Source organism: Chelmon rostratus, chromosome 15, assembly GCF_017976325.1.
Source record: "Chelmon rostratus isolate fCheRos1 chromosome 15, fCheRos1.pri, whole genome shotgun sequence".
Classification (NCBI taxonomy): Eukaryota; Metazoa; Chordata; class Actinopteri; order Chaetodontiformes; family Chaetodontidae; genus Chelmon; species Chelmon rostratus.
The window spans coordinates 18,008,105-18,018,711 of NC_055672.1; the positions used below are offsets into that span (position 1 = coordinate 18,008,105).

A 10,607-nucleotide genomic window follows, 5' to 3' on the forward strand; every position below is an offset into this window, starting at 1 on the left:
TGAACAACTCACTGTCTTAACAAGTCTGTTCGTACAGGCGAAAGGAATCGATCACTCTGAGTGGACGTTGTTACTTTTTCACGATATTTGTACTCCAAAAGTGACATTACCGCATGTAAACATGTTATCTCATAATGTGTGAACTTGCTGTTATTTCCCTTTAAATATAACTTCACCATGTGAGCGATCTCGCGATATTTTGTGTAACCGATTTGTTTACGTCGTTGCCTCCTGCGACTCCGCTGCACTATAAAATAGCCTATTGTCGTTCTCTGGGCACCTGAAGCGCAGGGAAAGTATTGCGCAGACATGGACATTCTGACTATGTTGCCCTCCAGCTTTGGATATGTCATATTTACCTACCTCTACAGCTGGATTATGGTGACCTATTTAGCGATCAAGGTTGGGGGTGCCAGGAAGAAGTACAAAATCGAGGTAGTTGAAATGAGACTTCGGTGAATAACATCGAAAACAAGTCTGAGTGAAGTTAATACTGGACCCTTATAGCTGCGTTGAATGCGTTTTCAGTTTGTGTCACTCGCTTATTTTTCACATATTAGTGAATATCCTCTCTTTACTTTGCAGTATCCCACCATGTACAGTGACAAGGATCCTGTGTTCAACTGTATCCAGAGAGCCCATCAGAACACCATGGAGGTGTACCCTCTGTGGCTTGTTTTCCAGACCATTGCAGGTCTTGTCTACCCGGTATGTAACATTGGTACCCATACACGTGCCAAATAAATCTGTGTGTGTTATCTACATTCTTTTAGAGGTTGATTGAATTAAACCCGAATACAACTGTTACCACACGTGTGGGAGGAGCAGGCGATCTTCATGATCTTTGGCATAGATCCTCCAGCCATGCTCAAAAAGACAGTGTCACAGTGATGAAGCACATTTTCATCAAACTGTGTCATCCTTGTATTTCCCAAGTGTTTTTGTAATTCTCTGTTTCTTTGTTCGTAATCTCAGTTGTCGGCATCTGTGCTGGGGGCTATTTGGGTGACCAGCAGGTTCTCCTATGCCTGGGGCTACTACACAGGAGGTAAGACTGACATAATGTTAATGTAATGAAAAATAAAACAATCTTAGAAATTACACAATGTTTTTAAAAGATTAAGCCAGTTGTTTCAGTTCTGTTGCAGTGATCTCCACTCCGAATTGCTCACATGATCTTATTTAGATCACCATTTAGTCCCCAAAGAAGTAAAATTATTATTAACATTTCCCAAAACACGTTCCATCCAAAATGCCACCTTGGATTTAACTTGACCCATGTGACACTATTGGAGGCGGCCGACACCTATGCCAGTAAGCCTTGGATTGAACTAACTACAGTAACTGTATACAAATTAGTTAAAACTAGCCCCACCTTGACCAGCTATAGCAGTAACTATGCTATATAGGCCATAGTTCACACTGCTGCATCAACTATTGAATAATGTCATATATTACAGTATAGCAGTCACAGGAACAAAACAAGTGTTTTCACTTTAATACTTAAAGTACATTTTGCTGCTAATACTTCTGCACTTGTACTTAAGTAGGATTTCTCATGCAGGACCTTTACTTGGAATGGACTAATTGTACATTGTTGTATTGGCACTAGACATAAGTAAAGGATCTGAATATGAATCCCTTGTCCAACCCCAAGAACCACAGATGTCGTGTTTTTCAGACACATGATCTCCTAGAATGACGTACAACTTTCTCCCTTTGATGTATATTTTAAATCATTGTGGCACACAGAGACCAACCAACTGTTCAAGAAAATGATCAGTCGCAGCAAACGCTGCACATCTAAGAGGACAAGAATTGAGACCTTGTTTTTCATCAGAATTTGGTCTGAGGTCACTGATTATTTTAGTCAGAGCAGTTTCAGTGCTGTTGTCTGTGCTGGAAGTTGCTGTGCTTTGAAATGGATGCTGAATTAAAGTCTTAATTCATTGACTGTCTTATCTACCACCGCAATGCTACAAATCAGGTAGATGATTAGATTATTCCAGTATCAACAAATTTGATCCTATCCATCTTGTAAGAAATAAACCTTGAAGTAAATGATTTCCAGTCTCCATAAAGTAATACTCATTGCACTGTGATATTCTAAGTATAAAGGATGCAGTCCAGCTGTCACAGAGATAACAGTCCAGTGTTTGGCCGAACCCTTTCATTGCTTCTCACCCAGATTTGTTGAATCATTTACAGAAGATAGCATATGAGGCAAAGATCATGACAGAGGTTAAACATGTACAATATGTTGATCATTTTTGAAAGTGTTCAAATTGTTTTATATCTTGTTTCAGATCCAGCCAAGAGGATGAAAGGTGCCTATGGCTACATTGGATACTTCGGTGTCATCATTCTGTCCATATCTGTAGCCTTGCAACTGCTTGGAGTCTTTTAAGACAACTGTCATCTTGTTTACTCGTTTATACTAGCTTGCATGGCATTTTCAGTTGTATCAACTCTAAAGTAGCTGTACAATCGTCTAAATGCTAATTTCCAAATTATGATGCTAAACACATTTTTATGGACCACTAACTTGAGCTCTTTATATTCCAATATTTGTGGCGAATGTCTAATCCATGCAATCACTAACAATAAAGCAGATGCTTCAGCCACAGACATGTTCTCTATAGTGCTCTGTTCACATTTGCAGGCATTACAGATTGTGAATAATGAAAGGGTCAGCAGCAGGCATGAAGGCACCATGTGACTCACACATGATGTCTTAGGTACAAATCTCCCATCAGAGTAGCAATGCTTCAAGAAGCTTGACTGGTCACCTTAACAAACAGTAATAGATGTAAGAAAATGTTCTGTTGATCGTGTCTAGAAAGTGGTTTCCTCTGAGATAACCAAAGTGTAAACCTTTCTCCCTTTGTTCCAATAACCACATGCTGGTTACTGGAAACATTTATTTAGCTCCTCTGCACCCACTCCACCGAACCACAGATTATACAGTCAATGCAAATAGGCCTATATACACGGAAAGGAAACCCTTCTCTCATATTTATATATCTTTTTGTTGATTAAATATTACTGGATCATTTTTAAGCATTTGTAGTAATTTTTAATCCTTGCTGAGATGTGTGTTAGTTTAGTGGTAAATGTAAGTGTACTGGTGTATTATTTTCAGGATCGAGTCCAGTATGTGTTGCAACCTGTGATAGCTTTGATAAGTGAATGTGAAAGTATCACTGTGCTCATCCACTTTTCCCTCATGACTTAGTGCTAAGATCGTACATCCAATGTAATGACCGTAAATACCACGTGCATACGACAATTTAAGAATTGATTTCTTTGGACATGGTAAAAACGATAACTACGTAGTCGGCTCTGCATAGTTTGATGAGTGTTTGTACGATAGGTATCACATAGAATATATACAGAACTTTATAGTACACGGTTGTGTTAAACAGAGAAATGTGTATGCGGTATGTTCATTAGATTAGTTTTAACAACTTATAGTTTCGAGGCGGAACTACCCACTTCATTGCGCTACGTAACATCTTTGTCACGTCTAATTCGAAATTTACATTAAAGTCTAAATATCCCTACTTACGATGAATAACGTTGCTACTTTTGCTGAGGTTCGCCTGCTTGTAATGTTGAGCAAATTCCCATTTTGTCCACAACACCTGAAGGCACCAATATCAACAGCGTCTCGGCGGTTCCCTCATCAAATGGGTGTGGAACGACTGCGCATGTGCGTGACCGAGATCTTTCGAAAACGAAGTCGGGTTTATCTGGGGGTGCACATCAAAAACCAAGAATAAAAGGTAAGAAGTCCTTTGAAAATGGCATTACAGTCGAGTAACAATGTTTGTGTGTGTGTTTTTACTCGGCACTTCCGTTGTCGTTTGAATTCGGCTATTATTTTAGCGACTTCGTAGCAGCAGAAACCTTCAAGGAAATGTTTGCTAGTGCCAAAGCGATGAACAAAAGAATCAGACGGCACGGCCGTTTGTTTTTATCTACTGTATGAATACACTTTATGTTTTAACAACTTCAAAGTGAATACCTCGGCAGACATGTTGTCGAATAGGTGTTACAGAGTTTAAGTGTAAAAATCGGGAGGTGGTGATTGTTGGTGCTTGCCTGGTGTATAAGCCAGTAGGGAGTTGAGCATCATCCGGACAGTACAGCGACTGCGCACAATACATAGACATTGTTTTTCAGAGTTCTGATATCAGTTTGTGGAGGAATTGAATAAGGATTTTATACATCATTAGCATTTTTTATGTCGACATGACTCAGTCGTCCCATAAAGTGCTTGATGCTGTTAGCATTTTCACGCATTGCTGGACCTTACGCCCTTTCCCAGAGTCATGTCAGGCTTTCTGGACGGAATCCGGTGCGGAGATTGCGAGTGCAATGTGGACTGGGGAGAGAGGAGAAACACCATCGCATCTATAGCTGCTGGAGTTCTGGTATGTCAGACTTTCTCAGTTAAGGCCAGACAGACTGTAGCTACAGAGGAGAGGTGTAGGCTCCTCTGATTTCTGTTCCTGGTCTATGCACATTGTGACATGCATGTTCATACATGTCTTTTAAGTCCTCATCCTAACTCCGGATCTTGTTGTTGCAGTTCTTCACCGGTTGGTGGATCATCATAGACGCAGCAGTGAAATATCCTGACGAGGGGGAGTTTCACCATGCCTATCACACTTGTGGAGTCATTGCTACACTGGCCTTTCTCATGTAAGACAGACTTTGCAGACTGTTTCTGTCACAAGAAATGTCAGATTCTTCCATCACCTGGTTCAGTTATTTGGTGCTCCATCTCCAGGCCTCCTTCAGCATATGGTATTGCTCAGTTTTCATGGAGATGATGTAGTTGGTATCACATGGTATTCAAGTATAGAGTTTCAGTCACATGAGAACTGGTGGTCCTCTGGGGGCGGGGTTTCTACATCTGTCTCTGCTCAAGAATGGTCTGTGGTGTCAGTTCTGGTCGGCCTTCATAATCTGTCACCGGTAGTCCACTTTCTCATGGTTGATGACTTTAAACCCCTCCCAGGTTATGTCTTCAGCAATCACTGCTATCACGTGATTGAAATCCCATATTTAGGTCACATGAAAATGCATAAACCATTTCCATGGCAACTGAGCAACTCCCTTTGCCAAGGAGGGGCTTGACTTGGGGCTGAAATCCTCTGAAACACTGAGTAAGTGGACCTCGTGATGGTAATTTTCCCTCACTCATTAGATACTTATTTATTATATTTAATTAGATAATGTCATGCCTATAATTCTTGCAATCTAAGGGACAGACATACTTTTTCTATACGATTATTACCACGGGGTCTGTCAACATCAATCAGGTAAAAGTATTTACTAAGCAGCTTGTAATTGATTTATTTTTTTCTAATTTTACACATCTAGGATTAATGCTGTTTCAAATGGCCAAGTGAGAGGAGACAGCTACAGTGAAGGCTGCATGGGACAGACAGGTGTGTATGATAAGATATGATGATCTGCTTTATATTCTGAATATATCTCTCCACAAACACTTCATTTTATCCATTTCCCATCTATAATGACGAGTTCTTTACTGGATACTTTAGTACACTTGGGTTCTGCAGTACTAGTGGCCTCATTTCAAACTGTTTTCTTGTATTAGCATTACAACATACATGCAGTAAAACACAAACCCATAAAGAAGCCCCATGTTGAGTCATCCAGTGACCCGCCCTTTCTTATCTCTGCTTGCAGGCGCGCGAGTATGGCTCTTCCTTGGCTTCATGCTGGCTTTCGGCTCCCTCATTGCCTCCATGTGGATTCTGTTTGGAGGATTCGTCGTGCCTAGTAAGTCCTGTTTGTCTGTGTGTGTTTGGTGTGACATTGAGGGGCATGTTACAGTATTTAGCAACTCAGACGTGTGTTTTGAAAATTAAGTGAAGCTGTTTTGATCTATTTGCTAATTTTATTGATGCTGTCTGTAAAACCAAAATTTGTCCAGCTGGGGATTAATAAAGTTGATCTTATCTTATCTTGATGCAGTAACTTAAACAGATGTGGTATGAAATGACCCAGATGTCATACCGTCCAATCATGAACAGCTCCTCAGCTCCTTCTGAATGTGGTACTTTGTCAAATTAGAAATGCAGCCTCATTTCTTAATCTGTAAATCTGTTGTCTTTTGCAGAAAAGCCTTCTGTGTATCCTGGTATTGCCATTTTCTTCCAAAATGCATTCATTTTCTTTGGGTAAGTTAATGGGCCTCAGCGGCGTCTCACTTCTAACCCATGCTTACACTTCTGCACAGCTATTTTGTAGAAAATATTTTTCTTATACTCTCTTTGTGTCTTCTGATCAGGGGTTTGGTCTTCAAGTTTGGACGTACAGAGGATCTGTGGCAGTAATTGACTCTTGTGTGTCTTTATGTCCACTGTTTATACACTCTGCTTTCTACATTGTATGAGACAATATGCTTTACTGGTTCTTCACTTTATATATATACATATATAATTTTTCAGCTTTCAACTTAACATGTTTAATTTATATTGTTTGCTGTAAAATGGCTAAATCATAACTAAGCACAAATTTTCATAGTTGAATCTTCTCAAGTGTGGCACATCTTTAAATGTGTCTATTTGCACTCAGACTGTAGCCATGTGGGTATAATGGTTTACAACTTGTGTATAAAAATGTGTATTTTGGGAGCATTACTTCCCTGAACTGTCCACATTTCTTTTGGGTATACTTACTTCTGTGACATCCTTTAATTTCAACTGTCTCTTAAGTGGATAAACATAAGTTATTATGGTACAAATGATCATTGAGGGCAGTATTTCATAATACTGAACACATTTTATGAATGTAACCATATGGGGTTGTATTTTTCCTGAAATAACAATGTCAGCTCTGAAACTTTCCAGTCATCCAGATTGATTGTTTCCAGTGAATTTGCTCCCAGAGCTGACCTGAAGTCAACAACGGTTTCCCAGCTGTAGGGTGTTGTATGTGTATTGAGAATTTGTATTTGACTGCAACACTTATCCATTTGCTTCTGTAACATCCAAACCATGGGGTCAGTTTCTGACAACCATGGCAGCATTAAATAGAAACACACTGAGCAGTAAATGAGTCTTTTATTCATGCTTATTGTAACATTTTTTTCTTTTAATTTCTCCCAGTCTACATAAAACATCTATTAAGCACACTAAGCAGTTGCATGAAATTATATACATCGACTTGAATGAACAGCAACAGTAGCTTATACTTCCAGGGTCAGATTTGGTCCACTTCTCCATAGTCTTACTTGCGCACTGCAAGATGGGGAAACTGCAAAGCACGAACATATGTGGTTTTCTGAATTTTGCTTGTTATGACTTGGTACACCAAAATAAAATGATGCCAAGTGTATTGCTTTGTAAAATCCCAAGTATCATGAGAAGTCAAAGCATCTTTTCAGTGCAAATGTGGAAAGCTCCTTAGCAAGACATTTAATTTGCTTTGAAGAAGAGAAAGACATGATTGCTTACCTCCCAGAACGCCTGATCATCAAAACATTTCTGGTCTTGGGGCGGTCTCCAGAAATTCCACTTGAGTAGGAGCCCTTTGAACAATGACATATAGAAGTCTATAGGGAAAGCTTACAAATGGCACACATTATGTATAATACATCTGTGGTTGTCAACCTGCATATTGTTGCACACTGTACAAAGATGTGACTGCAAGTGACCCCTGAAGAAGAATCCAAAAAATGCCTGACAGAAGGTCTTCTGTGTTGTGCAATTATACCAGGCTGTTGATAATGGAAATCTCACTAGAGAGAAGTCTTACCTGTAATGATTCCCATGGACAGACTTATAGTGATGGTGATCAGGATAGCAGAAATGTGAAATACAGCAAACCGGATTGCCCTACAAAATAAAGGACCAATTTCACAGGGTGTCACACTTTTTCTGTGTGCGTGCATGTGTTTGTATCACACGACAGTCACATTCTTACACTGTGTGATCATCACAGTCTCTGATCTGTAGAAAGAGCTGCGCAAGCCATCCCAGCAGACCAGGGAGTCCATGTGTGCTCAGGACAGCACAGGTGTCATGGCACAGAAATGCAAGCTGCATGTGGATCTGTGGGAAAAAAGGAGCTTATGAGGTGTTGTGAGGGAGATTATTTAGTCAAGAGGTGCATGTCCATGTGGTGATGAAAACCTTGAGGTATCGGAATCCAAGGGTTGATACAACAGCGGCAATGAATCCAATCGTCATTGCTTCCCATGGCTGAAGAGCCACTGACATGGAAACCCCAACAGCAACACCACCAGCAAGGATGCATGACTGCATTTGGATCTGACAGAGGAGTGAAGATATACAGTACGCCTCATTATAAATCATATCTCACTGGTAATATGAGTGTTGAGTCATAGTCCAATATTTACTGTTCATGAAAGAGCATAATGTTGAGCTAACATATCAAGTGTCAGATCATACCAGGTTGAGTTTCCCCTTGGGACTGGAGAGCACGGACACAGCAGCTGCTGTTACAGCACTGACAGCCAGGGCCAGGTAGGTGCTGAACACGGCCCCCAGCTTCCTCCCAGGGGTACGATCAGCCACAAGAACTGAATTAAAACTAGGCCAAAACATCCAGAGAAACACCGTGCCTGGAGAACGGAGGACACAGGATTTCTATTCAGATTCTGCTTTGTTTATACAGGGTTTGAACCTAAATCTCCAGCTGAGGGATAGACATCCCACTTGCTGCACCATCCTATAGAATCCATAGCAGTAACACCAGGAAAATGTACGGCTTACCCAACATGGAGAATAATGCTGTTTTGCTGTCAAATTTATCTTTTTCAAATCGCTCCTTGGCTCCGTTCCGATGCAGGATCCAAGTCAGCATGAGTCCAAAGAAGGCCCCAAAGATGTGAAGCATCATGATGCTGTTCAGAGGTCGAACCTAGAGCCAGAAAACACTGTTGTAAGCAATGATATGAATTGGATATGCTTGGCCTGAAGAACTGATGTAAGGATAAAATACACAAAAGCTGCTCACCCTCAACAGAGTCTGGAGGAGCCATTCATTCAGGACGAACCCCGACACCTCCAACAGCGCGATGAGGACGAGCTGGACAGGGTTGGTCTTCCCCAGCATGGCTCCCACTGATATGAGGGCAGAGGCTGCGCACATCTCTGCAACTACTAAGCTATAATAAAACATAAAGCGGCATTAACTTATAAATAACAGCTGTGAAATTTGTATATTATGTTCATAATATTTCTGCATTTTGTTGATGCAGTTTAATACATCTCTGTTTAATTAAGGGGTATTTTCATTTGGTATAGGCTGTAGATACTGTATAACGACAAATGGATTCAGTAGAGATAATTTTTTCAATGTGTGTCATCAAATTTAAAATGTGGCAAAATGACTGCCTCAGCTGATGACCTACCTTCTCAGATCTATCCTGATCTTTCCTCTGTAATACCAGGACTCAATTCCATTGAGTATGATACCCCATTGGGTGGCAATGACTGCCACAAGGAGATTGAACCCAGAGCCACTAAAACCATAACGCACTAGGAAAGTGCATAAGAAACCAAAACCTAGAATCACCATCACATTCACATCCTGGAACTCTGGAAAAGAAAAGAAGTGGTAGGCTTTAAAAATGTAAACTGAGTCACTTTTGCTGGGTTTCAGATGAATTTTCAAGAGACGGTGCAGTACTGCTTATCAACATTCAACAGCTATAACTGCGGCCCCTCCCAATACTCCTGGATTCTAGTACATACACAGCTTTATGTTCGCTTTTTGAAGAAAATATATGAAGTATCTCACAATTTAAGCATGAAGTGTCTTCCTTTCAACTCCCATTGCCCCCTGCCCCCCTAAAACTCACTACGTACCTGGGTAAAAGTTCCTGAAGGTAATCCCATCTACTTTCAGATGGCTTTCAGTCTCTGTGTAAAAAGCATATATGACAATCAACCCTATCTGCAGAAAAAGCAGCAAAGGTGGCAGTCGGGAGCGCTGACTTGGTGCATATTGAGGAGCCATTGAAAATGTTCCCTGTACGTCTCTTCCAACTGACGCAAGTGTAGCCCCAGCCCTTTGAATAGGGCGCAACTCCAAGCTCATAGTTTCGTTTTTATCAGCTGCTGGTAATGTCTGACTACTCTGCCCTACCCCCACACACATGAAAACTGCCACACACACACACATACAAAATACCAGTGTTATTAGCCCATATAAAATGATTGATGAGGCTAACTGACACCCTAAAAACATACGTCATAAAATTAATTTACAGACTTACAAACACACAACAAATATCCATAAAGTCTAGGTTACTGCAGTTTTGATTGAGATTAGATTTTGAACCCACGTAAATTCAGAGTTTGGAGTTCCTTTTTGAGACAAAGGGGTGATTGGAGATTGGTCAGTCTTGGTTGAGGCAGGATGGATCAAGAGACGGGGGAGGGAGCAACTGGAGTGAACAGGGACAGGTGGTGTTGGTGGAGGATGAAGAAATCAAGAGGGATGGAGAAGAGAGGGACAGGAAAAGGGACCACTGGGTCAGGCACAGGGGACAGTGATGTCTTAAGAGATGTGATTTTGTTTGCAAAGAAGGACTTCAGGGA

At 40.8% G+C, this 10,607-nt stretch overlaps 3 protein-coding genes across 3 annotated transcripts; 2 read left to right on the top strand and 1 right to left on the bottom strand.

The window, feature by feature from the left end:
* Positions 1–221: 221 nt before the first annotated feature.
* On the top strand, positions 222–2,565 carry mgst3b (microsomal glutathione S-transferase 3b). Its single transcript, XM_041953383.1, has 4 exons — positions 222–435; positions 586–708; positions 976–1,048; positions 2,307–2,565. Exons 1-4 carry the CDS (start codon positions 310–312, stop codon positions 2,405–2,407), a joined length of 423 nt encoding a protein of 140 aa, XP_041809317.1. The 5' UTR covers positions 222–309; the 3' UTR covers positions 2,408–2,565.
* Positions 2,566–3,679: 1,114 nt separating this feature from the next.
* Positions 3,680–7,774, top strand: tmem50a (transmembrane protein 50A). Its single transcript, XM_041953381.1, has 7 exons — positions 3,680–3,785; positions 4,331–4,436; positions 4,595–4,707; positions 5,392–5,459; positions 5,722–5,814; positions 6,155–6,215; positions 6,326–7,774. Exons 2-7 carry the CDS (start codon positions 4,335–4,337, stop codon positions 6,369–6,371), a joined length of 483 nt encoding a protein of 160 aa, XP_041809315.1. The 5' UTR covers positions 3,680–3,785; positions 4,331–4,334; the 3' UTR covers positions 6,372–7,774.
* rhd (Rh blood group, D antigen) lies at positions 7,089–10,048 on the bottom strand. Its single transcript, XM_041953380.1, has 10 exons — positions 9,873–10,048; positions 9,416–9,602; positions 9,019–9,169; positions 8,775–8,922; positions 8,451–8,623; positions 8,172–8,309; positions 7,963–8,090; positions 7,795–7,874; positions 7,494–7,567; positions 7,089–7,293 (listed from the first exon to the last, which is right to left on the bottom strand). Exons 1-10 carry the CDS (start codon positions 10,021–10,023, stop codon positions 7,267–7,269), a joined length of 1,257 nt encoding a protein of 418 aa, XP_041809314.1. The 5' UTR covers positions 10,024–10,048; the 3' UTR covers positions 7,089–7,266.
* Between the last annotated feature and the right edge of the window lie 559 nt (positions 10,049–10,607).

Bases quoted from the DNA above. Each gene is read 5' to 3' on its own strand.
- rhd (XM_041953380.1), bottom strand. From the start codon at position 10,023: ATGGCTCCTCAATATGCACCAAGTCAGCGCTCCCGACTGCCACCTTTG. The intron at 8,923-9,018 runs GTGAGCAGCTTT...TTCTGGCTCTAG, and splicing joins TCCTCCAGACTCTGTTGAGG to GTTCGACCTCTGAACAGCAT. The intron at 8,624-8,774 runs GTAAGCCGTACA...TCCGTTCTCCAG, and splicing joins AGCATTATTCTCCATGTTGG to GCACGGTGTTTCTCTGGATG.
- mgst3b (XM_041953383.1), top strand. From the start codon at position 310: ATGGACATTCTGACTATGTTGCCCTCCAGCTTTGGATATGTCATATTT. The intron at 436-585 runs GTAGTTGAAATG...TTTACTTTGCAG, and splicing joins GGAAGAAGTACAAAATCGAG to TATCCCACCATGTACAGTGA. The intron at 709-975 runs GTATGTAACATT...TCGTAATCTCAG, and splicing joins TTGCAGGTCTTGTCTACCCG to TTGTCGGCATCTGTGCTGGG.
- tmem50a (XM_041953381.1), top strand. From the start codon at position 4,335: ATGTCAGGCTTTCTGGACGGAATCCGGTGCGGAGATTGCGAGTGCAAT. The intron at 5,460-5,721 runs GTGTGTATGATA...CTCTGCTTGCAG, and splicing joins AGGCTGCATGGGACAGACAG to GCGCGCGAGTATGGCTCTTC. The intron at 5,815-6,154 runs GTAAGTCCTGTT...TGTCTTTTGCAG, and splicing joins TGGAGGATTCGTCGTGCCTA to AAAAGCCTTCTGTGTATCCT.